General features: G+C 51.7%; 10 protein-coding genes across 10 annotated transcripts; 7 read left to right on the top strand and 3 right to left on the bottom strand.

Moving 5' to 3' along the window:
* Window positions 1-711: 711 nt before the first annotated feature.
* On the top strand, window positions 712-2,584 carry ABOM_000079 (Zn(II)2Cys6 transcription factor; the record flags this gene model as incomplete). Its single annotated transcript, XM_022527209.1, has 2 exons — window positions 712-791; window positions 859-2,584. The coding sequence occupies 2 exons, from the start codon at window positions 712-714 to the stop codon at window positions 2,582-2,584; spliced, it is 1,806 nt and encodes a 601-aa protein (XP_022394730.1).
* Window positions 2,585-3,737: 1,153 nt separating this feature from the next.
* ABOM_000078 (MDR family MFS transporter) lies at window positions 3,738-5,538 on the top strand (the record flags this gene model as incomplete). Its single annotated transcript, XM_022527208.1, has 4 exons — window positions 3,738-4,022; window positions 4,087-4,246; window positions 4,298-4,427; window positions 4,485-5,538. 4 exons carry the CDS (start codon window positions 3,738-3,740, stop codon window positions 5,536-5,538), a joined length of 1,629 nt encoding a protein of 542 aa, XP_022394729.1.
* Window positions 5,539-5,934: 396 nt separating this feature from the next.
* On the bottom strand, window positions 5,935-7,491 carry ABOM_000077 (purple acid phosphatase family protein; the record flags this gene model as incomplete). The annotated part of the gene is made up of 2 exons (XM_022527207.1): window positions 5,935-7,301; window positions 7,356-7,491. The coding sequence occupies 2 exons, from the start codon at window positions 7,489-7,491 to the stop codon at window positions 5,935-5,937; spliced, it is 1,503 nt and encodes a 500-aa protein (XP_022394736.1).
* A 741-nt stretch (window positions 7,492-8,232) lies between these two features.
* On the bottom strand, window positions 8,233-11,905 carry ABOM_000076 (fumarylacetoacetate hydrolase; the record flags this gene model as incomplete). The annotated part of the gene is made up of 10 exons (XM_022527206.1): window positions 8,233-8,757; window positions 8,823-8,919; window positions 8,975-9,198; window positions 9,244-9,394; window positions 9,446-9,982; window positions 10,394-10,614; window positions 10,688-10,830; window positions 10,885-11,395; window positions 11,470-11,667; window positions 11,726-11,905. The coding sequence occupies 10 exons, from the start codon at window positions 11,903-11,905 to the stop codon at window positions 8,233-8,235; spliced, it is 2,787 nt and encodes a 928-aa protein (XP_022394735.1).
* An 823-nt stretch (window positions 11,906-12,728) lies between these two features.
* Window positions 12,729-13,818, top strand: ABOM_000075 (thioesterase family protein; the record flags this gene model as incomplete). Its single annotated transcript, XM_022527205.1, has 2 exons — window positions 12,729-12,834; window positions 12,890-13,818. The coding sequence occupies 2 exons, from the start codon at window positions 12,729-12,731 to the stop codon at window positions 13,816-13,818; spliced, it is 1,035 nt and encodes a 344-aa protein (XP_022394738.1).
* A 513-nt stretch (window positions 13,819-14,331) lies between these two features.
* Window positions 14,332-15,307, top strand: ABOM_000074 (DUF2985 domain-containing protein; the record flags this gene model as incomplete). Its single annotated transcript, XM_022527204.1, has 2 exons — window positions 14,332-14,508; window positions 14,561-15,307. The coding sequence occupies 2 exons, from the start codon at window positions 14,332-14,334 to the stop codon at window positions 15,305-15,307; spliced, it is 924 nt and encodes a 307-aa protein (XP_022394737.1).
* A 603-nt stretch (window positions 15,308-15,910) lies between these two features.
* Window positions 15,911-17,608, top strand: ABOM_000073 (Zn(II)2Cys6 transcription factor; the record flags this gene model as incomplete). The annotated part of the gene is made up of 1 exon (XM_022527203.1): window positions 15,911-17,608. One exon carries the CDS (start codon window positions 15,911-15,913, stop codon window positions 17,606-17,608), a length of 1,698 nt encoding a protein of 565 aa, XP_022394732.1.
* An 829-nt stretch (window positions 17,609-18,437) lies between these two features.
* ABOM_000072 (FAD-dependent oxidoreductase) lies at window positions 18,438-19,916 on the top strand (the record flags this gene model as incomplete). The annotated part of the gene is made up of 3 exons (XM_022527202.1): window positions 18,438-18,733; window positions 18,790-19,423; window positions 19,500-19,916. The coding sequence occupies 3 exons, from the start codon at window positions 18,438-18,440 to the stop codon at window positions 19,914-19,916; spliced, it is 1,347 nt and encodes a 448-aa protein (XP_022394731.1).
* A 411-nt stretch (window positions 19,917-20,327) lies between these two features.
* On the bottom strand, window positions 20,328-22,881 carry ABOM_000071 (putative alpha-L-rhamnosidase C; the record flags this gene model as incomplete). Its single annotated transcript, XM_022527201.1, has 2 exons — window positions 20,328-22,079; window positions 22,147-22,881. The coding sequence occupies 2 exons, from the start codon at window positions 22,879-22,881 to the stop codon at window positions 20,328-20,330; spliced, it is 2,487 nt and encodes an 828-aa protein (XP_022394734.1).
* A 2,275-nt stretch (window positions 22,882-25,156) lies between these two features.
* On the top strand, window positions 25,157-26,756 carry ABOM_000070 (glycoside hydrolase family 18 protein; the record flags this gene model as incomplete). The annotated part of the gene is made up of 6 exons (XM_022527200.1): window positions 25,157-25,315; window positions 25,370-25,744; window positions 25,808-25,867; window positions 25,922-25,991; window positions 26,062-26,597; window positions 26,655-26,756. 6 exons carry the CDS (start codon window positions 25,157-25,159, stop codon window positions 26,754-26,756), a joined length of 1,302 nt encoding a protein of 433 aa, XP_022394733.1.
* Between the last annotated feature and the right edge of the window lie 112 nt (window positions 26,757-26,868).

Raw genomic sequence — 26,868 nt, 5'->3', positions numbered from 1 at the left:
CGGAGGAGTCTGCAGCTTATCGGCAACACTTTAAAGATACGCTTGTGTGGCAAGACGATCCTTACTCTGCGCAGCTCAGAGCCCCTACAAGGACTTGCTAGTTGGAACGGTCACCCGTAGCTTCATTGACGAATGAGAAAATGTATGGATCCCGCTGGCGTAACTGCAGACTCAACGGTATCTCGTTGCCATTTATTCGTGGGAACCGGCAAATGTGAATATAGCGATCAGGTACTGATATGCGTGATAGATGTGCAAAGACAGAAGCGATACCGTTCTGTTATGGTTCTTCAGCTTAGATGCATGCTCCCTTGGTATGTATATATATGGATGGCCTTGTACTTACTGGATTGACGGCTCGAGTTGTCCGAATGAGGTTCAATTGCAGTGAAATCAGTGCCAGGGAAGTCATACTGGACCACACACACCCCTTTCAATCATTTTATATCCCGCATCTCTTGGGGTGCTCCTCATCACCCATGTTAATATGGCGGCACCTTTCATGCCTTCACAGCCCTAATGTGGCTATTTTGGGTTAGTTGACACCTCTGATGATGTCATGTTCCGAAGGGGCCAATTGTGACCCTCAGGCACCCAGGCAGTTAGTCTGGATCAAGTCTAGTTTTCTGCTATCCTTAACCTGCGTCTACCCACAAGAATGATAAAATCACACATTTGATTGCCCATCAACAGGGTAACAGCAGGGTGAGAATGGCCGAGGCCTTTGTTTACTATCGAGGGACCGGGTGGTCGGCAAAGGTGAAGTCGAGGACAGGATGTACGACGTGCAAGTAGGTGGCCGCCTTCATCCGCCTTAGATTGGCGGGTTCTGATTGCCCCCGTCTCATCTGATGTTAGAATCCGTAAAGTCAAGTGTGATGAGGCAAAGCCGCAGTGTGTACGATGCAAGAACACCGGGCGCAGGTGTACATACGCCTTGAATCAAAGCGATACGCGCATCGCCCGTCCGTCGACGCTGACAATCCAGAGCAACTACCCCCTTTGCGATTTCGTCAACCATGAGTCGCAAGAGCGACGCGCTTTCGAGTACTACTTCCACCGCGCAGGACCCGCAATCGGCGGTTATTTAGACCATCGGTTTTGGAGGGGCGTCGTTCCGGAACTATGTCGATCGGAGCCCGCAGTTTGGGACGCTGTCGTCGCCATAAGTGCTTTTTTCGAAGATCCAGATCCGTTTATCGGTCCTCCCATGGTTCTTCCAGACGCTAAGCTGGTCAGGAAGCACACCAAGGCTGTATCCTGGTACTCGCGGTCTATGGCACGCGTCCGGCAAAGGGTGGCATATAACGATTTCAACCCGCATGTCGCGCTCATAACGTGCGTCCTCTACATCTGCATCGAGACGCTCCAGGGCCATGTTGTGGAGGCGCTGCAATTGTATGAACAGGGAGTGCATCTCATTATGACCCTACGACATTCTGCAACCATGCCATACTATGCAAACGTACTTCGAGAGGTCATAACACCCATGTTCTTCCGACTTGGGTCTGCAGCTATGATATCGGGGGGTTACCCAGTCAGGGAGAGTTTTAGGCCCATATCCGTGCATGAAAACCCAAGATTTGCGACCATTGCAGCGGCCCAAACAGCTGTGATTGAGTTACTCACGGAAGCTTTCCAATTGGGAAACGAAGCGGCTAGATGCTACCGTCTTCCGAGATGCGATGGTAATACCGCATCCTCGCTGAAGGAACAACAGTGCGCTCTTACGCTCAGATTGGACAGCTGGGAGAGGGCGTTTTCTAACCTCAAACACCGAGAGATGGAACAACCCTCCAGTTCTCCAAACGCCGGCGCTGTGTCAACCCTGCTGACCTATCATACAGTTGCTTCTACAATGGTCTCCACATGCCTCGCAGATAATGAGATGGTGTACGATGCACAGAGGGACCAGTTCCGGCAGATAGTTCAACATGCCACATCCGCACTCAGTGCATCCAATGTGGTAGATGGTGCACAGCCTCCATTCACGTTTGAGACTGGCATAGGCCTACCGCTGTTCTACACGGCAGTGAAATGCCGGGACCGTTACCTGCGCCGGGAAGCACTAAATCTCCTTCGACGAGCGCCGCCGGTTCAAGCATTCTTTAAGTGCGCAGCGTGGGCTGCACTTGCTGAAACAATTATTAGTGTTGAGGAAGATCTTGTTCCAGCATCGTGCTCCTGGATTCTATCTACTATCGCTTCTGAAGACAAGGTACTGGCATCAAATGGCCCCGACTCGGTCTCCTATAATTTACCTAACACACCCTGTGAGCATCAAATTGCTTCGGCCCAAGTCCTTGCTCTACAGGACGACGGGGAGCCTTTGGACGGAATAGAGAACAGCCCACCGGACCCATCCATGTGTGAAGGCTCTATCCCAGAACACCGTCGCGTGCGTGACTTCGGAGTATTCCTCCCAGAGGCTCATTGTAGCTGCTCAGCAGATGGTAGTGGCCGCTACAGCGAGCAGATTACTCAGTCTCATAATCAGATCTTCATTAGATTCACACGTAGAGTGCGAGATGGAAGCTGTAAGCAACCGAGAATGGCAGAATGCTTCCTACCGATGAAGTGTTGAGAGTGGTAGACCGACCCAACCGGCTTGTGTTAAGAGACTCTACACTCTGGAATATATTGACAATGTGTCGCGAGCCTCGTCCTCTAATTAGAAACATATATTAGCATCGTCCACGCTCGGCCTTGGAGTTGATCCGTTCTAGGTATGGTTCAGCCTTATTTGTGCCACTCGGAGTTGGAATCACGACTCCATCGCATTCATGGTATGCTTGACCGACTCTATTCTCTAGTCATCACATAAGTGGAGCAGTGCCTCTTTGGCTATCGGTCACTGATCAGTCCAACAGAAGATCCACACAAGACATGGGGCGTTATTCAGATCGGGAAACGTTGAAGCGTGTCCCTTCATGTGGCAGAGGGTGATATCAGGCGTCTTGGTGCTTCGTATTATGCAATTCTTGGCTCGCTTTGACACCGATTCCACCAGTAAAGTGGCGGTAATGCGGTGGCTCTTACTTGCGATGGGAAGCTAATGCTTAAAGGAGCTTCTTTTGCTTTCCTTCCTTCTTTGGGCTTACAAATCCACTTTAATTAAGCCTCCAAGGTCGCCATTCCCAGATTCCTCACCCTTGGCGTTTGCCTGTATCGCCCGCGTCTCACCAAATCGCATGATAGCGTCACAGGCGCTATTGTGGCTGTGTGATTCGTGCTGTCTATAGGCCCATTAATATGCCCTTTGGCTGGATGTGACTCCCGAAAGTGAGCATGGCACACGTGGCGGATAGTTGAAGCTGAGACAGAATCGACAAGCCTCTCCGACATTTGTGACTCACTGTAGGCATGATATTCTTTCTCATCCTGCAGAACGGGACGCACTCGCAATAAACTTGAAGCTATTCGAACGAGCCTCCCGCATGATTGGCCCATCCATCTTTTCGACCTCGTATTCGGGACGTGCTGCCCAAATGGCTATCTCCAGATGCAATCCTCATAGAGTTTTTATCGGTCACATTGAGGCCCGAATGTCCGACTCATCAATCCTCATCTGGTACGCTCATGTCTTGTACCTGAGCAGGTTGGGCCTATAAATCCCCTATTATGCACAATCCCGATTCAACGCCGCAATAATTGTTCGTTCGAGTAAATTTCAATTGAGCGACGTATTCTTCCATCCCGTACAAGCCTCGACCGTCAAAGCCAGCAGACATTGCACGATGACGGTAGCGGAAAAGTCGGATATCGAAGGCTCGACGGAGAAGCCCGACACGGAAGTAAGAGAGACTGAGTATCCGGGCATCACGAAAGTTATAGTGATCATTCTTGCCCTCTACCTTGCCATGTTCTTGGTTGCTCTCGACCAGACAATCATTGGCGTAGCAATCCCGAAGATCACCGACCAGTTCAAGAGCATCGAGGACATCGCTTGGTATGGGAGTGCATATTTCTTGACATCCACGGCATTGCAACCATCTTACGGCAGGATTTATAAGATATTCAGTGTTAGTGAACCGTTGCCGTAGCTCACTTGGTTTATGGGCCCGGAGCTGACACCCAATCGCTCAGGTCAAATGGGGCTTTCTGATTGCTGTTCTCATCTTTGAGATTGGGTCACTCATCTGCGCCGTTGCACCCAGTAGCACTGTCCTGATTGTTGGCAGAGCTGTGGCGGGCATCGGTGTTGCCGGCATATTCTCTGGGGCCCTGGTGATTATATCAATGACAGGTACGATACCCGATGTCTACTTCCTGGCACTGTAGTAGCTCATCTGCACAGTTCCACTGCCCAAGAGACCCCTGGTATTTGGTATGTTCGGCATGGTATGGGGAATTGCTTCAATTGCTGGACCATTACTCGGAGGTGCATTCACCGACGGTGTGTCATGGAGATGGTGTTTCTATATCAAGTGAGCCCTACACAAAATTCAAGCAGGCCCCAGGTTGGTTTCTCTAACGACCTGCAGTCTTCCCATTGGCGGTCTTTCCATTGCCGTTATCATCTTCATCCTACGAGTTCCTAGCAAGAGCGAGTTCTCAGGCACGCCCGTCCTCGATCGGATCAAACAGCTAGATCTTATCGGCGCCAGTCTCCTCATCCCGGCCATTGTGTGCCTCCTGCTAGCGCTACAATGGGGAGGAAATAAATACCCGTGGAATAGCTCGCGTGTGATCGGGCTATTTGTCGGCTTTGGACTTATGATCGTCATTTTCACCTTCTCGCAGATCAAGTTGGGCGACCGCGCTACACTGCCCCCGGGGATCCTGAAGCGACGGTCAGTATTGTCTGCGACTATGTTCGCCTTGTTCTTCGGCGGTGCCTTCTTCCTCCTCGTCTACTATGTTCCCATCTTCTTCCAAAGCGTGAAAGGATCGTCCGCCATGAAATCGGGGATTCAGCTTCTTCCACTGATGCTGGCAACCGTCGTCTCATCCGTCCTCGTCGGTGGATTCGTAACGGCTACAGGCTACTATACTCCGTTCCTGATCGGCAGTACCGCCATTGCGGCCATTGGCACAGGCCTTATCACGACGTACTCCGTGGACATCGAGACTGGCAAGTGGATTGGCTATCAGATTCTGGTCGGAGCGGGAGTCGGTGCAGGTTTCCAGATTCCCATGACGGCGGTCCAGACTGTTCTCCCACCTGAAGATATCCCCGTCGGCACGGCTGCCGTGATGTTCTTCCAGACTCTGGGAGGTGCGCTCTTCATTGCTGTTGGGCAATCTGTCTTTCAGAACGGATTGATCGACGGGATCCGCGAGTATGCGCCTACCGTGGACCCGCGTGCGATTGTCGGTGCCGGGGCGACGGAAATGAGACATGTCCTGGCAGGTCTGGGGCAGTTGGATCAGCTTGATGCGGTGATTAGGGCGTATATGAGTGGGCTTCGCGACGCATATCGCGTCAGTCTGGCGCTTGCCCTGGTGGCCTTGGTAGCCAGTTGCTTTCTGGAATGGAAGAGCGTCAAGAAAGCCGGACAAGAGAGTAAGAACGATGTGGCGGTTCCGGCGCTGTGACAGGTTGGAGCTTTTCATCTTGAGTCTTTCATGGGGTATGGAGTTTTTGTTCGGCTCGTAACGTTGCTAGCGACACCATATTGGATTAAAACTTGAACCAAAACAGGTAGATATAGATTTTAATGTGTATAACTCTACTCATCCGAAGTTGTCATTCCTTGCGTATGGTAGGACCATCGGGAGAACTATATACAATAGTATGATAAAGTCGCGTGAGTAGGATAGGTGTAGTATACAGGTCTTAGAGATGTAGGTTATAAAGAAGCCAGCAGAAGACGTTTGACACCATAGAGGATATAAAATTAGAGACAAAACGTATCCCCAAAAGAGACTATGCTCTTACACTCTCACCCTAAGTTTTTTGACACACCAACGAGCACATTGGTGAGCCCTGTCTCACTGGACGACAAACTGCTCCCTGTGACTCTTATAAAGCTTGCTCGAGTCGAGAACCTCTCCAGTGGAAGAGCGGATAAAGTCCACCTGTAGATTGTTTGCGTCAAGGATGCGGAGAGTGCTGTAACTATAGTCGTCGGCGTAAACGAACTCGGTGTATGACGGCTTCGACCCCACCGAGCTCAGACCCTCAATGTTGCCGGCACCACCAGCGACAATGTACATAGGAGCCGCTGGATCGTTCATACCGTTGGGATCCGCCGTGTCCTTGTAGACCGGCAAAAAGCGTTGGGAGTTGTGCACGTGGCCAAACACTCCGAGGTCAACGCCGTACTTATAGAATAGCTCTTCGAAGGCTTCTTGACAGGGCTCGCAGATGTTGGAGCTGGAGCCGGTCGAGTACCACGGCCTGTGTCCGGCAACAATGACCCAGGGCGTCACGGTCCGGTCGACACTGGCGAGGTCTGCTTCGAGGAATGCCAGTTGTTGGCCGTCTCGACCAAACGGTCCGCTATTGAGTTTGGCCGATCCATCCTGTCCATCGGGGGCCGAGGGGAAGTCCGTCTCGGTATTGATCATGACAACATGCACCATTCCGTACTCGAATGAGTACCAGAATGGTGGCTGAGCGAGACTCTGAGCTTTTGTGGCCAGCTGTTGGGCTGTGCTGTTCGAGGACGAGGACGTAAAGGCACTAGGCATGGTCTCGTCGTACCGATGCATGTACGCAGTGAAATTACGCTGTCCTAGCGGGCAGAGACCAGTTGTGAAGGGGATCTCGCCACAGGCTGCCTCGTGGTTTCCCGGGGAAACTAAATACGGCTTGCGTCCACTAATAGGGGCCAGCTGGTCATAGAACTGCTCCAGGATGGCCTGGTAGGCATCCTTGCCGTCCAATAGATTTTTCGGCTTGAGGTACCAATCATCGGCGTAGGCAAAATCGCCGGGATGAATGATGAATTCATAATCATCGACGGTGTCAGCCAGGCGGCCAATAGTGGTATGGTTCAATGCTGGATCAATTGATGGAATACTGCTCTTCTTAGCGTTGTTGGAGGTGATGGTGTAGCCATCCCTGCCAAAGACTCCAAGGTCGATGACTACATCGAGGTTGAACGGCGTGGTATCACCAGGGCTGCGAGGACTCAGGAACTGATCCACGCTGGAGTTCGTGGAAACAATCTTATAGTAGTATGTTGTTGCTGGAGTCAAACCTGTGAGGACAACGGCATTGGAATAAGTCCGGGAGGTTGCATATGTCGACGAAGTCGAAGAGCAGGCCTGCGCGTCGAGCTTGCCCTCAGAAGTACCATATTGGACACAGCTTTCGTTTAGTTTCTCATAGGTGTTCCAACCCACCGAAACAGCTAGCGAAGAGGTTAATCATGATCGCGCTTTTGAGAGAAAGTAGACTAGCTCACCATTGGGGCCATAGATCGCGAGACGTTGTTGATACGGGGTTGTCAAGTCCTCTGGAATTGGGGGATAACTAACCGCTGCCAGGGCAGTGCCCACTAGCAGTGGCAGCACTTGGCCGAATGACTGCAAGTTGAACATAATCAATGACAAATCTTAACAGTCAAAAAACTATTCAGCATAAAATACATGCAAGATCCAAAGGATGGCGAGGCGAGGGATAACAGCCACAGACCTATTCCACCATATACGAGGCAAGAACCCAAGGCTTATAAGGACAAGCATTGAGACCGTGCACGTGTAATGAGATATCCTGTCTCTGTCTCTTCACGTTCTATCCAATGTCCCTAGCCTGGCAGTACTACCTTCCTGCACATCCTTTTCCCCTTTGGTGTGTAGAGCCGACACTACTCGCCGAAGTGGATCCTCATCGAGAGCCCTAAACCGACGAAGATCGGACGCACGTGCGGTCATGGTGGCACCTTAACGCTCTCTGAAAATGACTACTACTTTTCCCTTTCCAGGTGTCAGTCCATAGATTTAAATTGCATTAGCAATCAGATGAGCTGATCAATGTATCCGGGAGATTATACCGTTGCATTTGGACCTCGGCAACCACCACCGATCTGCGTAAGCAACCCTACGCTATTGCGAATCAACGGCAAGCAATGATCCACGAACAAAGCAAAGCTTGATAAACCTGTTAGGAAGGCACTGGGGTAGTCCGAGCTGGCCTTCGGATCGGGCGGAAGGGCTCGAAGGCCTTTTCTCTCCGAAGATAGGCTACCGAAGGGTAGCAGCCTAACGTGTTCCCAATGGTCGCGAGCCGGATAGGGGGGCTTGGATTTCCATTGCAAGACCGTCCATATACTTGCTTGGGGATTAGACAGCATAGCGAAATGCTGGATGTCGACTACTCAGCTCTAACTGCTCCTCAGGCCCCAATCCTTCCAGCACACCATCTCGCTTTCCCATCTCTCTGACCCGGTTCTCCCATTTGATATACACTATCAAGCCAATACACATCGCCCAACTGCCAAACAAAAAAGAGAACATGATGGTATGACCCGTGCGGTAGTTCGGCGCATCCCCAGGCAAATAAACCCACGGTGCGAGAATCCCGCCCAGCGACCCGACGGTGAAGACTAGACCCGACGACGCCGCTTTGACGGTCGGCGTCGCCGCATTATTAACTGCCCAGGCAAGCCAGAGCGGCAGGAAGCTGTTGATGCCTGGCACAGCAAGATACAAGGCTCCGTATTTCGCACCCGGCTTAGAAGCCGGGAGGAACTCGAGCAGGCCCATGCCAGCAATTCCGAACGGAACAATGGCGAAGATCATCCAGCCCCGGCTTTGATAACGGTCGGAGATGTAGCCGACTACGATGGATATCACACAGGCAGCAGCCTGATGCTCTACTCGATCAGTAACCGGGGTCTGCGTGAGATTGTAACGGAATAAGGGAAACATACGTAAGGTCCAACGGATAAGAGTTGAGCTAGTTCCTTGCTATACCCCATGGCGCTGATTATAGATGGTGAAAACAGCGAGAAGGATTGAGCGCAGGTGCTATCGAGATCCTTGAGTAAAGACTCCACCGGTTTGATCGCGGGAGACGACTTACTTTCCAAAGAAGAATCCGAAGGCGCAGAATAGTACCGGCGGGGTAGTTAAACCCTGGACAACATGGCGGAACTTAGTCCGCGAATGTTCAGTTGTTCCAGCAGAGTCGATACGCATCCTATCCACTGCGATGCGTTTTTGAGATTCTGTTAAGAATCGTGCGCTTTCCGGTCCACTTGGGATGCAGATGAACGCGATGACCGCGAGAATGACGGACACCAAGCCCTAGGGTACTGTTAGACGTTCCCGTACAGGAGGAGAGATGCCCACCTCGAAGAAATAAATGTTTTTCCACGTATGAATGAGACCCCAGGGAGGGATCCTAGACAGCCCGATCGCTAAAAGGCCACCGAACGCACCACTCGCGGAAGAAGCAGAGATATATATACTTGTTCGGACACCCAATTCATGCCGACGGTAACTGTATTGTCGGGATCCGCTAGCAAGAGACGAAAAAGGCCAGGGAACTTACAATAAAGCCAACATGAAGACCAAGCCGGGGGAAATACCGCCTTCAAAGACCCCCAGGAGAAAGCGACATGCGTATAGGCCGCCTTTCTTCTCCACCAGCGAGGTGAGCATCGTGATGATGCCGAAGCAAAGCACAAGGGTAGGGATATATATATGTCCCCCGACAATTTTGCACAGGATGTTTGAAGGTAACTCCACAGCGCAATACGACACGAAAAGGCACATCAGCGCAATGTTGAAGCGTAGTCCGGACAACCCCAGGTCCTTCTCTAGTCCCAGTAAACGCGCGTTGCCGATATTAACTCGATCGATAAAGCTGAACAGATTGATGACAGTGAAAAGAGTTAGCAATCGCATGTCGAACTTGCGCACGACAGTCTGCGATTCGGTCTCATCCAATAGAATGCGCTCGTCTGTCGCTCCTAACACGACCTTCGTGTCCTTGACAATTTCCCGTTGCGCGTTCCCACCTGCTTCCCCTTTCACGTCCATGATTCTCGACGCCAGTGATGAACAGATACACTGATTGGGGTCGCATCTACTATTCTATTAGCTTGTTGGGTGAATGCCTTGTAGGAACTGCGAAGAAGGCATAGTTTTGGGAGAGAATTGAGCTTCGGTCTAGACGGCACTACTAGTAGTAGTACTAGTATTCACCCCTTGCGTTTTGCTGCATGCATCGATCGAATAGGGTCCACCGAGGTCACGCGGCTGCACGTGAGCAGTTTGCCATCATCATAACAATAAGCAGTAATAGTATTAACTAGTGGTAGGGAGATTCCAACAGTGAAAGGTATAGTTCATCTAAGCGGATCCTGAAGGGTATTCCTGTTGCTGATCGTCCATTCGTTTTGGCTGACCTGGCCCAACGTGGCATTAAACCAGGTAAATCTCATAAGACAGCCAGCCACCTTTCGCCATTGCCACACGCGATAAAACCATATATCACATATCTCGCAGGTCCAACGCGGGTACAATCACAGCTCGACATTCGCCGAATCCAAAATGCCGACCGGTCTCGGGATGCAAGCACCACCCTTCCATGATCACCTCATCCCCATCTTCTAGATATTCAAGGCTGTCTATTTCCATACATGCTAATCTATTCTCGGGCAGTGCCCGTTCTAGAAGACAAGCCAGGCCGGACTTTTCGCCGACTCCATTGAGTCGCTGCACGTAGCGTTAGTTAACATAATTGATCTTGTGGAGGGTAGCGACCATAAGAGCAGAAAAAACGACGTACATCGTTTGAGATAGTACCCGTGCCAAAGAGATCTCCCGTGGACAGACCTTCTCCAGCGCTCGCGAGATGGGTGAGCTGCTGATACGGTGTCCAGTATAAGTCTTTTAGGTTAGTGGAAGTAATGTGATATGTCTTCCCTTTTCCTGCTCAGGCAGTTAGCGGGACCCGCACGGTATAGGCCTATTAGGGACACCAACTCAAGATCCTCGCGGACAGTTCAATATCCCACGTTGCATGTGAGTGGTTCCCTTTCCAGGCCAAATGGGGTAAGGGTGGTGGGCTCTGTGGAATCGAGACGGGGCACTCTACGGGCGACAGTGCATCGATCGTGACGATCCATGGTGAGATCGTGGTTCCAAATCCTTTGCTATGGAACGGACCAAGAGGGGCCATTTCAAATCCTTGGATGTCCCTCGCTGACCAGTCATTCAAAATGACAAAACCAAAGACATGCTCTCTGGCGTTGCGCATGTCGAGGATCTGACCAGCCCGCAGAGGCTTCGACAGGAATACCCCCATCTCGAGCTCGAAGTCGAGCCTCTTACTTCGTGACCACGTCGCTGGCGAAGATGCACCTGGTTCTGATATTACACCCCACGGTCGGCGGACAGGCTGTCCCGAGACTCTAAGACTGGACGTGCGGCCGTTGTAGACCGACGGAATGTAATACCAGTTTCGATTGACCTCGAGGCCCATGATTTTTGAGCACTATGCATGTATATAGTCCATCAGCGAGTCCTCAGCTCGCCACAGAGGAAAAGTAAGCGAACATGGACACTTACATTTTTTGCATGCTCGAGTGAACAGTAGAAGTCGGAGAAGTTCGCGGTCTCCATTGGCAAATGGTTTGTCACTTGCGATAAGGGAAGGAAGTACTTCTCTTTAGGAGCTTCACTCGCGCCCGCAAGAAATCGAACTAGTCGCGCTCTCACTTCGGCTTGCGTGGATTGGGGAGTTGACGCGAAGACATTGAGAGCAGGCTTTGAGAAAGATGATGGGTCAAGCTCTGCCATAGCAACATTGGCGGGGTGTCTATACCTTGCTAAAGGCACCGTCAATCATGCCTGGGATTGAGTTAAAGAACCCATCCCTCTGGAGGCGACCGAGGTCGATCGCATAGTCCGTCCATGCAGTTGCACACCGCGGGGTTGGGTCATCCGGGGTAGAGACCACTCCGTATGGTAGATTCTCGAGGGGAAATGGGGTTGTGGTTTTCATCCTGACTGGTAGACGACGTAGACTGACAAGGACAACGGGTGACGATACAATGTGATGCAATGAGTCTGGGGAAGGTATGTATATATTCAACCTAGAATTGGAGGGGTTGTATCTGAAATGAATTGGAGATCGGCAGCGCATCCAACGCATGCGGCGTACCGTCGGATCTCGTGATCGGGACTAGTCTTGCCTAGCCCGGATACCAGGAATGGTCAGCTCATGTTGTTGACTGCCTGGACACCGAAAGTCCTTGATCTTAGAATCTTTGCAATTCGAAGCCGTCGTCTCATTTCGATACTGACAGGATATACTTGGAACTTAAGTTTCGTCGTGACTCCGCCGTGGATCGACAAGAGTAGGACTAAGGCGGATGGGGTTAGCGTGTCCTGTGCTCAATGCAGACTAGCGCCAGTCGTGAGCGCCGGAGGTCCAAGGAATTAGACAATCTACAATACAACCATAACTATCGAGAAATGTCGAGATGGTCTTCCAGCCTTTCGCACTGCTCATGATGTCTTTTTGCTGTAGGTTCTACTTCCGTCCTCCGTTTGATTCGTTTCCCAAGTGAATCATCTTCGATTCCCCTCTGATGGCTCCACGTGATCCCACGTGATGGCGTATCTCATTGCCGAGGTTCAATGGACAGAATTGTGGATATAGCCCATCCTCCTGGCCCATTTGATTCCTGAACGAGACCTCCGGTTGGCTAGCGAGGCAAATCCATCGCCATGTAAATAAGACAGGAAAAGAAAAGCAGGATGGGCCCCGGTTCCTCCACTGCGCCCATTCATCGACTGCACCGCGCAACAGATACTGTCCCGAAATGTCACCTCCGCATTCTGAACTCTTCGAGGAGGCCATCAAGGTCACTCCTCTGACTTCGCATACATACTCGGCGCATTTGCACCAGGACTGGTGTATCGGAAATGGTAACTTTGAGTGTTTCCTCCGGTTCGTGCTTGGTAACCGTTAACCTCGATTTAGTCCCCCATGGAGGTTATACGACGGCCATCCTCTACCGCCTGGCCACGACGCATTTCGCTCGATCCGATGCGCCGCCCTACCTATCCAAACCGGTCTTACCGATCTCCTTTCAATTAACCTTTGTACGACCGACACAAGTCGGACCGGCCACGTTATCCGTTCAAGATGTCAAATTCGGCGCGCGAACGAGCACGATTCAAGTAACGTTGTCACAGGATGCCGCGTCTAAAGGACCGCAAACTAAAGTGGTGGGATTTATAACGGTCAGTCCGGCGGAGGCAGATCAGGAAGGCCCCGCGGTGAGCGGGAATTCGACGCTGCAGCCAACCCCACCCCCAGGATCACAACCGGACGGCGGGATCGATTTTGTTGCCCTGGCGGAACGGGGTAGAGATGGTCCATGGACACGATTCCCCACCATTCCCGCGATGGCAGTCTCTCAGCATACGGAGCTCTTTGGAGCTCTGCCACCACCAACTGTGCAGGAGCGCATCAATACCACCGTAGACCAGTGGGCGCGATTTCGCCCCGGTGGCCAGGTTCCTGCCCGATGGACAAACGAGGCGGTAATGTGCTTACTCGATCTGTTTCCGATGGCGTTGGACAGACTGGGTGCCATGGCAACCTCCGCCTGGGCGAGTACCCACGCCCCAGAACATAGACAGAGTCGTCCACCGGGTCCCTTCTGGTTCCCCACGGTGGCCTTCAACGTGGATTTAAAGAAATCCATCCCGGCCGAGGGAACTGGCTGGTTACATAGCCGTGTGGTCACAAAAGCCTTGCGCGCCGGACGGGCCGATCTTAGTGTGGAGATCTTTGACCAGAATGGAGAGTTGGTCGCCATCAGCTCCCAGGTTTGTATGGTGGTCGGATTCGATCGGAATTTGAAGAATGGGAACCGCACCCCGTCGGCGCAAGGGAAATTGTAAAGTAATTAGATTTAGACAATAGAGGTACTAGATACCATGCAGAACGGCCTCACTTGTGCAGCCTTATCGTACTATCCCTGGTTGAGGATTCTCACTCTTCGCCTTAGAGACCATCATGGTGGCTGGTGCCGTAGATACACGACAGACGATCCCACAACTTCCATGGTGTAGGCCGACTCATGCAACAGACTTCGGCGAAAACAAGAACAAACATAGCAGTACTAAGTGGACATCACATCAGTCAACTTTCCGCCACGGCTTCACTCATGGCCTCGACGTGGTGTTGGTGTTCGCCACGTCGAAGGAACCCACTTGTGGGTAAAAAAAGAAACTGTGGTCCATGCTTTCCATCCGTATTCGTACCCGCTACCCAATCGGTCCATCTGAGCCCTCATGCAGGCAACAGGACATCCTTTATCTTCTGCAGAATGTGCAAACGTCTTCTCGACCTTCTGGTTTCTCAATGTCCCAAGTTCGTTGTGTTTCTGCCATTTCTTACCAGGTGGATACATCATGACCATCATACCGTCAACAGTTCCTTCTCTGCAAGGTTATGAAGTCGTCCGCCACCAGAAGACACAAGATGAATTACTGGAGCCAGGGTTAAAGACAAAGCAAGAACGTAGCGCAGGCTTCCAGGTACGACGGGGTATGGGCCTCAGAAAGGGCTCGCTTCATTCATACAATCGAGTACGTGGTCGTAGGGTCGAGGTGCTACACAATGGCTAATCGTTGAGCGCAGATACAGGATAAGAGTGATGAAGCCACCCCGTCGTCTGACAGCTTCTGGGCAACGACCGCTCGGCCCTTCGTGCGCTGGGTGCTCACGCCCATGGGTATCCTGATCACGATCTACGCATTAAATATCGTTGCGTGGGGAGGCATGCTGTTCCTCCTGATGTGCAATGCAGCGCCGGCGATGTGCCACCCCGACTGCGACAGCCTTGATTCGTCGCGCCGAGTCTGGATCGAGATCGACTCTCAAATCTTGAACGCCCTGTTCTGTGTGACAGGGTTTGGGCTGGCGCCCTGGCGCATCCGCGACCTATATTTTTGGGGTTTCTGGCGACTCAGTCGATCGGAGCGGAGTCGTCAGAGAGGGCTCGTTCGTTTGGCAGACATCCATTCGAGTTGGTTCCTTCGGCCCCGGGAGGTGATGGACATGCTGCCCACTACATCTTCTCCCACCAAACTAGACATAGCACATCCCACGCCAACTGCGCTCTGGAAACTGGACGTCGTGGTTTGGGGCAACATGCTCAACACCGTCTTCCAGATTTGTCTTGCCTTATGTATGTGGACGATGAATCGATTCAATCGGCCGAGCTGGACCACTGGTCTTTTCGTTGCCCTGGCCTGCCTCGTCGTTGGCCTCGCAGGGGTGGTGACATGGTTGGAGCAAAGGCGAATCAAGAACGATTCCGTTCCAGAAGCGGCCTCGTTGACAGCGGAAGGCCCCACGGGGGCTAAGCCTCCGCCTGGGATGTGAGCAGTATTAAAATGTACCTAACCTGGAAATCCATGCTTGTGTCTTGGCGTTGCTCTCGCGTTTGGCTTCGGCCTGGCCGCAATACGGTGGGGCACCACTGAGCCTGTTATCTTCTAGTCCGAGCACCCACGTAGTTGTCTCCACTCGCTTACTGGGGGCCGTTTCGGACGTTGTAGCTGGAGATAGATCCGCTCGTTGGAGTTAAGGGGGATTCTTGGACGGTGCCAATCGGGGAGATACAACTGTAGCCACCAGGCACTGCATGGGGAGAAGAACAGAAAATCCAACCAGAATAAAAGGAAACTCAAAGAAAAAGAACATCCAGTTCAAGATCAGCGTTCCTGTTGCACTAGATGCACTAGTGTCAGTGACGGGTCAGTTCTGCTCACCTGCGTTGCTAGTCTGATTGGATGATAAGTCGGCTTTCGACTGAGGCTGTGGAGTGGAATTCTGACGGTCAGCCTCATTGAATCCTACGGCGGATGCCGTTTCCCCCTTTCAGCTGATCGGCCGTTACTTAGATATATTCCGCCAAAGGTACAATGCGTGGAGATCTCAGCCTTACGATCCGCTGTCTGATCCATAACCACACCCACCTTCAACATGAGACAAATAGCTACCGATCGCCAAAGGGCAGGCGGGAAGAGATCGCGAACGGGATGTCGTACCTGCAGAGCTCGTCATGTCAAATGTGACGAGGCCCCGGGCTCGTGTCAGAACTGCACCTCCAGCGGCCGACGCTGCGATGGCTATGACATTTATCGGCTGCCCCCGAAGGGGAGGACGGCGAACAAAGGCTCTACCACAGAGGTCCAGGTGCATATCCTCAATGGCTTTCGCTGGAAGATGACCTCGGACGAGCGACGTTGCCTGTCATACTTCCAAAATCATACGATCCCCACTCTCCTCGGTCTGTTCGATTCAACCCTATGGGAAAAGCTGGTCTTTCAGATCTCTCAGTCCGAGCCAGCCGTATACCATGCTGTGGTCGCTGTCAGTGCGATTCACTACGACTCTGAAGCCAAGGGAATGCCGTTGTCCATGGATCAACCACAAAATACCTGGCATCAATTCGCTATGGAGCAGTTGAGCCGGGCTTTTAATCTGCTGATCAAGCGCCGCACATCCCAGGATCCTCGTTTCTATAACGTTACCCTAGTCTGCTGCCTTCTGTTCGTGCTATCGGATCTGCTGCGCGGACATTATGATAACGCATTCAGCCACCTCCAGAGTGGGATCCGTATCGTGCAGGACCTCCAGGCCCATCGACAACTGATCGCACCGACACCTCGGGAGGAGCTGATCGAACAGAGCCTGGTCGCGGCATTTGCGCACCTGGATATCATGTCCACACATTTTGGAGTCGGAGGCCCGCTCCTCTGCATTGAGAATGAGCTGAGCGACCAGTATATTGATTGCGACCCGGCGGTGCCCTTCCAGAGTCTCCAAGATGTCCTCCGTGCCTTTGAACCCAACTTCAGCATGCTGTTTCAGTTTATTTCTCACTGTATGTATCGCTCACCCGACTACATCAGTTCCGACTATGAGGCATTGCACCTCCAACAGCTCCAGGCCTGGTCCCATCTTAGCCGTTTCATACCGCAGTTCAAGCAATTTTACCGCAACATGTACAACCGCCTCAGTCGCACAGAACAGAGAGGGGCCGACCTAGTAGACATATGGATCTTGGGCTTAACGGTGGCGTTGAAAACAGGTCTGGTCGGCGGAGACGTCGCCGTCCTGGATTGTTATACACTGGACTATCGAAAGATCCTCATCCGCATAGAAGCATTCTTGCAAAAGTATCCAGAGCGACCGAGTGTCAGCATTCAATGTGGCATCATTCCTCCCCTCTTCCATAGTTCGTTCGCTTGTCGGGATTACACGGTGCGGTGGCAAGCCATGGAGCTGCTTTGGGACTGGCCACATCGTGAGGGGACGTTCGATTCCAACTGGTGCGTTTCTTTGGCCTGTCAAGCACTGAGGCTGGAGCTGCAGACGAGTTTGACGACAGGCCTGCTCCCGGACGACACGACTCCCATTGTCACAAATCGGGCGGGACATCCTCTATCAGCCAAGGAACTCGTGGCCATAATGACATACCGCCAGCGACAGATGGGCGTGTCTCGTATGAAGGGGGCAACTGATGCGTCCATGGTTGATGGTGAATTTTCTCCGCTAGACCTCCTTGAAAGCGTCAAATGTATGTCCGGTTGGTCCTGTGTACGAGCGTTCAATACCTTCGCGGCTCAGATGGAGACTTATTCCACCATTGGGGCTTGTTCAGTAGGTTGTGAATGAGCTAGTTCATATGAGCCCTTCTGGCAGCACCCGTAACGAGAGCTGCGCGGCATGGCCACTGAGTATCTATCCGATGCGCAAGCGGTCAGCTGTATTCCTTTCTTGCTTTCCTTGTTTCGAGGTCCAGTGCTAGAAATCGTAGTCAACACCCGCTATGTTACCGTGCAAGACGTCCAGGCTTCCAAAGGCGGATGATCGAGGCCTACCCAGCTATCGAGCACACGGGGAGGCATGGCCCGGGGAGGATAGAGTAAGGATGAAGAAGAGGAGGAAGAAGGTGTGGCGGCAGATTACGGTAAAGAGAAGATATTCTGTTATTTTACTGCCTCTCCTCTGTTTTCCCTTAGGGGGATGCCTAGACCAAATCAAGTTCTGTTCTGAGTCGTCATCCCTAGCACCTAGCCATCTGATAGTGTCCCGAAGATATGCTTGTAAGGGTGATGATACTTGACCGATAGCCTTGTACTCGTATATCACAGCCACTAGTGCAGTTCGTAGACGAGGCTGCCAATGGGATGCATACTAATCCAGCCATTTGGGGCTATTTTGTGGACCTAGGGTTTAGCTTTTCGTCGTGTCCATCTGATGTGGATCCACTGCCGGTCATCTCGAGGCGCAGTCGATCAGCGGGGCTACAATTGCCAGGTATACTGAATAGTCTTGGCTATATTGTGTAAGGAATCGCCCACTAAAATATTTAAAACCGTGGATTCCTCGCATCCCGGAGTCGAAGACCGCGACTGAACGTCTGGCACATCGGCGTCCCATCTCTGTCTATCTCAGTTGAAGCTAGCTCCCCTGATACCTGTGTGTTAAAAGGCTGTCTCCAATGGCTCTCCGCCCGTGCAAGGTCCTCATCGTGGGAGGTGGGATCGCCGGTCTCTCCCTTGCGCTTATGCTAGAAAAGAATGCAGTGGACTATTTATTACTGGAGGCATACCCGAATATTGTGACAGATGTCGGGGCTGGTATCTGTATGATGCCCAACGGTCTCCGAGTCCTTGATCAGCTGGGCTGCTATGAGGATTTGCTCAGTCATACCAGGAATCCCGTCACTAGTGTATCCTGGCGAGATCTAGAGGGCAAGGCACTGGGGTCGATAGATGGTTCAACGACAAGTGAAAGGTATGCCTTGCATCCTCCGATCGGGTTTTTGGACTTTCGCTTATATTTCACGATAGATATGGCTATTCTTATCTGTGGATGGACCGCAAGGCACTGCTCGAGGTCCTTTACAGTCGCATCTCGGACAAATCAAAGGTGTTGACCCAGAAGCGTGTCGCAACGGTTCACCACACCGAGAACAGTGTCGAGGTGACCACGACAGATGGATCAAGATACAGCAGTGACATTCTTGTCGGAGCGGATGGGACGCACTCTCGTATCAGACAAGAAATGGTTCGCTTAGCAGGAACCCTCGGACTCCAGGACGATTATGGCGACGAGACCCCTGCAACCTATTCCTGCATCTTCGGCGTGTCAACTGGGGTTCCCGGAATCCCCCCAGGCTGTCTCGACTTTGTCGTAAACGAACAGTCCTCACACATCGTCGGGAGTGGACCTGATAACCGGACGTACTGGTTTCTCATGGCCCACATGGGACAGACCTTCCACGGTGAAGATATACCTCAATTAAGCAACAAAGAACAAGATGCTCTCGCTCAAAAACACTGGAATGACCACATTAGGCCGGACGTGCGATTCTCGGATCTCTATAAGAACAGAATATCGACCATATACACTCCTATGCGTGAATGCGTGGACAGACATTGGCACTTGAACAGAGTCATGCTCATTGGCGATGCCGTACATAAGGTAAGATTACATGCCATGGCCCTTTGGGATACACACCCCGAGTCGTGATGTAACTGACGAGTACGCTTGGGGGCAGATGCTTCCTAGCATCGGACAAGGAGGAAGCCAAGCTGTTGAGAGCGCAGCGGCGTTGACAAACAGCCTCATGGAGGTTTTATCGAAACCGTCTTCTTTGGGTGCACCGTCGACTACAGAGCTTTCCAGCATATTTCAGCAGGTCCAAGATATTCGCGCCGCGCGATTGTCCCAAATGATGGATATGGCTCACCGTCGCCAGCAGATGGACGCTATGGAGACTCCGGAATTAAGAGATACTATTTTGAATAAGTTCCCCAAGTTATTACCAGGAGTGGCGATACAGCGATGGGACGCAACCTTTCTCTCGGGGGTCTCGTTGAGAATGCTTGACATTCCTGCTAGACCTAGAACAGCTATATTCCATGACGAGAGGCGAAAAGACGAAGGATCCACCGAAAAAACGGCGAGGATATGAGCTTATATTTTTTTGTTGGCCAGACACAGCATGTCTTTGCCACAGTAGCTGGATAGAAGGAAGAGAGTTAATTCCTCATTTATGTTACAGTCCATCTGGTGCAAGTTTCATATCTCATATTGCGACATCCGTATCAATTATATGTCGTGGTCTACCCCCCACTCCCTGAGTGCTCAGCTATAATCCAACCTACAGCTGTCGCAAAGCTCAGTTATATATGGAGAAAATGAAAGGTGGCAATCTTGAACAAATAAAAGGTCGCAGTCAGAGTATGTAAGCATCTACATACATTGCATGGTCTCTATGTTCGGCTGGCGACGATGATTCAAGCATAGAGGATTCTATTGTGGATATAGTTATACCAAATTTCTCATTGGCAGTAGAAGGTTACTCTAGTGGGTAGCCTAGTACTTAGTGAACGCTCACAGAGAAATTATAAGAAGCTTGACCAGAGAGCTTGATAGTCCTCCCCCGAAAGACAAATTGTCCCTCAGTAGAAGTGGGTGCCATGATGTTCGCATAAAGCTTACCACCCTGTACATGCCACTCAACGCTTAGTGGCCCGTCAAAGGCAGTAACAACCTTAGCCTGGGCCCTCTTCAAGCCTATCTGGAAGCCCGTTTCCGGTGCAATGATCCACTTGCGGTATCCGAACCCGTCGGGTCCCGGGGCAGGGCGCACTCCTGCGGCCCACTCGGTCAAGATATATGTTGGTGCTCCACCCCAAGGGTGGCTGAGACTGGTGAAAAGGCCCAGTCCCGGTTGCTGTGTTTGAGAGTTGACATATTCCCAGCTTGTTCCCACCGCAGTCCGATTTTGTGATTCATTGAGGGGAAGCATCACGCTCCAGAGCTTCTTAATTAGCTCGAGACCCAGGCTTGGAGCATTGGCCTGAAATAGAGCTGGAAGAAGGAAGCCATTAGTGTTTGGGGAGATATTGACCGTGGGATCCGAATCAGACACATCAGAGGAGTCTTTGTAGCCAGGTCCCAGACGCAGCCGTGACAGGGTAGCCAAGGCGCGTGCAGTCTGATTAGCAGACGCCACCCCCGAGCTGATGCAGAATGCTGTACCACTGACAGAGAAGTTGCCAACGTCATCCCGGGAGGAGCTGTATGCCCCCAATTGACCGTTCCAGAGATGCCTGTTGACGGCATTTGCGATGGACGCTGCGACCTGCTGGTAGCGAGAAGCCGACTTGGTATCTCCCAGCGCAGTGGCCACTTCGGCAGCGCCAGTCAGCGCTTGCACACCGGCACAAGCGACGGCAGATCCACCATCTTGAGGGCCTATAAAGGCGCCGGCGTTGAAAGAGATAAGACCAGTGGTATGGTTGACTTTCCCAATTATCCAGTCAATCTGCTTTTGCCATTTCGGCCATGTCTGGTTTGCCCAAGAGAGGTCACCACTCCACTGTACAAAGTCATGAAAGGAAATCAACCCCAAGAGCTGGTAGTCCGACAGGTAGTAGGAGCCAGTTGGTGCAAACGCGTCAGGCGAGGCTTTCATATTGTAGCCGATGTTGGGAGAGATAGCAAGCTCGCCATCCTCAATCTGCGAGTCTAACAGGTACTGCAATGTCCCTCGAGCGTGATCGATTCTGGATGTGCTGACACCGAGAATTCGCGCCGTATGGATGAAGTCCCCTAGCCATACCAGTCGGTCGCGCTTTGGGCCGTCCAAACAGAGACTCTCTTGATTTGCCTGGGTGCCATACTCGACGAGAACATCCTCAGTCGTCAGTGAATTTGTGTATAAGGTAGACCCACTCTCAGTATCATAGACGCTCGCGTCTCTGAAGTACGCCGCATGGTCCTGGTACGCACCAAAGCCAAAGGACCCTGAGAACTGCCCGGTTGCCAGCGGATATGCGGCCTGTGAGATGTTGAAGATTAGTGTATTGTTCAACGAGGCTGAGAGATAGCCACTGGGTGACAGTGAGACGGACACTCTGTGCCAGGTGTTTTCGCGCACGGGGAATGGCACCTCGAACACATCTAACACCCATGTTGTGAGGGTGGTCTGATTGACAAAGTCCACCCCGTAGGCAAGCGAAATGGTGTTGGGCGGTGTTAGTGTGGTGTTCACATTTGCCAGGCGGCTGGCTTCCGGAAGCTCGCCGGTTAGCAACATGGTGTATGCGTTACCAGCCATGGGTGATGCCTGTGTAGGTGAAAGGATCAGTCACATTCGATCATTATCCAGAGTGCCTGGCGTAGTAGTCACTTACAACAGACCACCAACTGCCCCCTTTCTGGATCATGGTTTCAAATTCTAGGGTGTAATTGGCCAATGCAGTTCCGTTGACTGACAGGGATGGGCGCACACTGCGCGCATATACGCCATTTACCGGGTCAACTTCCCAGATTGCCTTCTGAGACTGTTTATCAACGCAGGCGGCTGTAGCAGCCCTCGCACCTAGCTTCCAAATCTCATTCAAGACCTCATCATCGCAGGTGAATTGCCCAGGTAGATCCTCTGGCTCCACTGTGTCGATTGTCGCGTCGAAGCCAACCTGAGATAGTGTGACAGTCCCACTGGTCAGCAGGCGAATAGACTGCCACCTTTGCCCACCCTGAATTAAGGACGACGTGACCCTCCCGGTCCTGGTGATATTGAACGTCTCGACGCGGAAGGAGTTCCCCAGTTGGTTAGAGAATGAGTAGGGGCCATCACTGAAAGGGTGGTCTAGCCCGTTGAATTCTTCACTATACTTCACTTCAAGTTGGACAGGCTGCGTGAGGGACGAAACGACGAGGAAGGGATATCCTGCGCGCTCTGCGCCATAATCGACAGTTGCCAGAGGCGACTGTGGATCGAGAGCAAATGTAGCGAAATCGTTGGTGCTCAGTTCAGGTTGATCGCCAACCGCAACGCCCACAGGGGTAAATGTATCCTCGCAGAATACAGGGCTAGCTAACAATCCGGCACTGATTGCGCAGAAGATACTTTGCTTGAGGATCATCGTCGCATACAGCTTCACTCCGTCATTCGTATTCTTTGACAGTTCGCATAACTGTCCACACCGGGCGGAGGACAGTTGTCACTTAAGTTGGATTCCGCCAGGCCTGTCGGTATAATTACCACCGACGCTTGCCTCTAAAGTGGGTCTCATGCATGGGGACTTTCTTCTATCGATTCAATCCCTTGGGCTTGTTTTGCGGGGAGGCCTGTGGGGTTGGTTATGATTCTGTCTGGGGAATGCCGAGAGAGTCCCGGGAGAACTTCGGCTGAAGCATGAGGCATCTTCACCCGGCACTGTGAGTTGCCTCGAGAGAGAGATCTGCCTCTCTGTATACAAGTTCCGGCAAGCAGATCCCCGTACGCGCTGCCGTCCATAATAAATACGAATCAACCACCACCTCTGTGCAGATCCTACTACTATGTATATGCTCGGGATCTCCGAATCGGCCCCACCAGCCAGCCATCGGAACAGTGCCAACCGGCTCCATGAACTATGCAAGAACGTCGAAAACGTCGAATGATAATTATTCTTCAGGTTTCTCTTCGGTATATAAGAATACTCACATATATATTCTCTCTAGGGACAGCCTTTCCCACTCTCGTCACTCTGCAGATCTTCCGTTCCGACCCGATGCGATCCCTGCGTTTCTACGCGTCCATCCACTAGGAGATTTAACTCAGGAACAGTAAGGTCACATCATATCGCCGTGGGAAGAAACGGTCGGCGGGTATGCGGTAATCCCAGGCAGGCATAGGCGTTGGGCTATCAGGTTACGAGATGTAACGTCGGGTGCGATCCAAGAGATGCGTTCCTGCCTCGGTCGGACAAATAATGATTGGAGGGGAATTTCTAGAGCCAGTGACCCCTGCAGATGAGGATCTGCAAGCCCGTTCATACAGCGTGACACTAGCAGATGCTGTCACCTTCATGTCAACTGATACAGTCGTCTGCAATCCCCAACCAAAGCCGATGTAGTAGCTAGTTGCACTGTGGTCTTGGGTGGTATTGGCGCGCTACCGGACTGACTACCTTCGATCACAAAAGAGCGTTTCTCCATTGCAGGCGATAATGCTAATCAGACAAACCGAGCGTGGACGGAAAGGTTGAGGTCGCGGGCGAGATGTGCGAAATGCTGAAGTCTCCTGACAATGACCCAAATCCAGGTGACTGAACCAGTGCGCAGTCAAGGTTACGTCGCCTGGATCTTGGGCCATACGGCGATCCGTTTAACACTTCATTTGTCTATACTGGTTTTGCAGGAAGGTAAACGTGGTACCAACTTCCTTCATGTCGCACTCGATATGATCTCCGGTCAGCGCGACGAAATATGCGCCAAGTCGTGGAATGCGCCTAAAGCCCCTCTAATCATCCTCCGCGTCCGGAGTGAATGACACCAGAGGGGGCACGGGAAACCTTTGTGAGGAACTGATCAACTTCAGTCAATGCCTTCGATTCAGCATTCGAGTGAGAGTGGGCACGTGCCTGTGGCCATCGTACAACTTGGAATAGGGTTATCTTTGTCCTTCTGACATGTTGTGATACTAGCCAAGGAACCCCTTGGCCTGTCGCGGATCGCGGCTAACACTAGCCAGCACCGTTACATTGGTTCTATGCGTGGATGGGTCTGTCTTCTACTTTCAAAGCCTGAATCAAATGAAATTGTATTGCCATGTGCCAGTTCACAATGACGATCCGTGTCTGTATGCGCATTCCGCGCATGCGTTACCTCGACCCTAGCATGACCATCGTCACTGAAGCCACTCGGTGACTGTAGATCAATCCCATACGTTGCACAGGGCTTGCCGACTAGTAGATGTGGCTCCCCATTACGGTCATCTCACATATGCTTAGGATTGATTCCACAGCCACTGATTGGAATCAGTGGAATATACTAAGTTGTTCACCCGAAGGATAATCACTTCCGTGCGATGCAAAGAAACCTCAAGGGGGTGATCACTACAATGGCGTTTCGACTGTATGCAACCCGAGGGTTGTGTCATAAAGAAACTCTGCCTCTCCATATCAAGGTGAAACATCAAAATCCTACTTTCTTGGACAATGCGGTAAAGTCCCAAGCGCTTTCATTCACGATGCAACCACCACCTTGCAGTCGGCGGCGACCGTCTGTGAAGGCCGAGCCATGAGGACGCTATACATACAGAGTTGATTCACTTACTTGGTAGCTACCTTTGTCTATAAAGCCATCGCAACCCCATCTCACGAAGTTGAAACATCTCACAACCTTCTCTCAGTGTCTCAGCCACACGGACCAACAATGCGCTTTTCAACCAGGATCTTTTTCAGCCTCACGGTTGTGCTCGGGTGGGCCTGGGTCGCCCATGGGGTGGCCATCTCGAAGCTGGAGGGAGGGGATGAGGTGCAGGGCGCCCCTGCAGCGTCAGGCTATCGGTCTGTTGCTTACTTTGTCAACTGGGTGAGTATCATGTCTCCGCTCCCAATGTGGCATGAAACTGACACGACTCCAAAGGCTATCTACGGCCGCAATCATCAACCCCAGGATATCGTGATCGACCAGCTCACCCATATCAATTATGCCTTCGCCAACGTGCGCCCTGAGACCGGGGAAGTCTACATGACCGATGGCTACGCTGATACCGAGAAACACTATCCTGGTGACTCCTGGTCTGACCCCGGCAAGAATGTCTATGGTTGCATCAAACAGATGTATCTCTTGAAGAAGAAAAACCGCAACCTGAAGGTCATGCTCTCCATCGGCGGGTGGACCTACTCCCCGAACTTTGCGAAAGCTGCGAGCACCGACGCTGGACGGAAGATGTTTGCCGACTCGTCAGTCAAGTTGCTGTCTGACTTGGGCTTCGACGGGATTGATGTTGATTGGGAGGTCCGCATGTCCGCCAGTTCTCCCATATTGCGCACGATTACTGATTCTTTACGATTGTTCTAGTATCCGGAAAATGATCAAGAAGCCAATGACTATGTTCTCCTTTTGAAGCAGATCAGAACTGTACGTCCCTTTCCCAGTGGTGCCTCATGAAGTTCCACACTAATGCAGAGCTAGGCACTGGACGACTACAGCCGAAAGAATGCAAATGGCAAGCATTTCCTTCTCACCATCGCAACATCGGCAGGTAAGCTAATCACCATCTGGGGCCACTTCTCGCACCTCAGCGTTGTCTCTAACGCGGCTTTCTCGGCCAGGCCCGGACAAGATCAACAAACTGCACATTAAGGACATGGATGCCCAGCTGGATTTCTGGAACCTCATGGCTTACGACTACGCCGGAAGCTTTGCCAAATTCACTGGGCACCAAGCCAACGCATACCCTGATGATTCAAATCCAAACAGCACTCCGTTCAGCACTCAAGGGGCAATTGATCTGTATCTTCAAGGAGGGGTAGCGGCGAACAAGATTGTCCTCGGCATGCCTCTGTACGGTCGGTCGTTCGCTAGTACAGACGGTCTGGGTAAGCCATTCACGGCAGATGGCGAGGGTACCTGGGAGAAAGGGGTGTGGGACTACAAAGCCTTACCAAAGCCGGGAGCCGAGGTGCATGAGATGGAGAACATCCTTGCCAGTTACAGCTACGATAGCCAGCAGAAACGGTTGATCAGTTATGACACCCCCAAGATCATTCAGTTGAAGGCTGGATACATCAAGAAACTGGGTCTGGGCGGCTCTATGTGGTGGGAAACCAGCTCTGACAAAGGAGGCAGTGACAGCCTGATCAGTACGGTAGGTTTCTCGTTTCTTGGTATGGTCCATGTGGAATTTGTCTAACTGGATGAGCAGGCAGTAAATGCACTCGGAGGCACAGGGGCCTTTGAGAAGTCGGAGAATCAATTGGATTACCCAGCCTCGCAGTATGACAACTTGAAGAACGGAATGAAATAAGCAGAGCAATCTCAGGACAAGCATGATGTATCTGGAACTGTGGTCCGATGTTTGATTCAACTCGAATGTTGTGTTTGTGATCTGGCAATGCTATAGTTTATCTATTGGCATT

Source organism: Aspergillus bombycis (assembly GCF_001792695.1).
Source record: "Aspergillus bombycis strain NRRL26010 chromosome Unknown contig00001, whole genome shotgun sequence".
In the NCBI taxonomy this organism is placed as follows: Eukaryota; Fungi; Ascomycota; class Eurotiomycetes; order Eurotiales; family Aspergillaceae; genus Aspergillus; species Aspergillus bombycis.
This window is presented reverse-complemented; position numbering and strand designations above follow the sequence as displayed.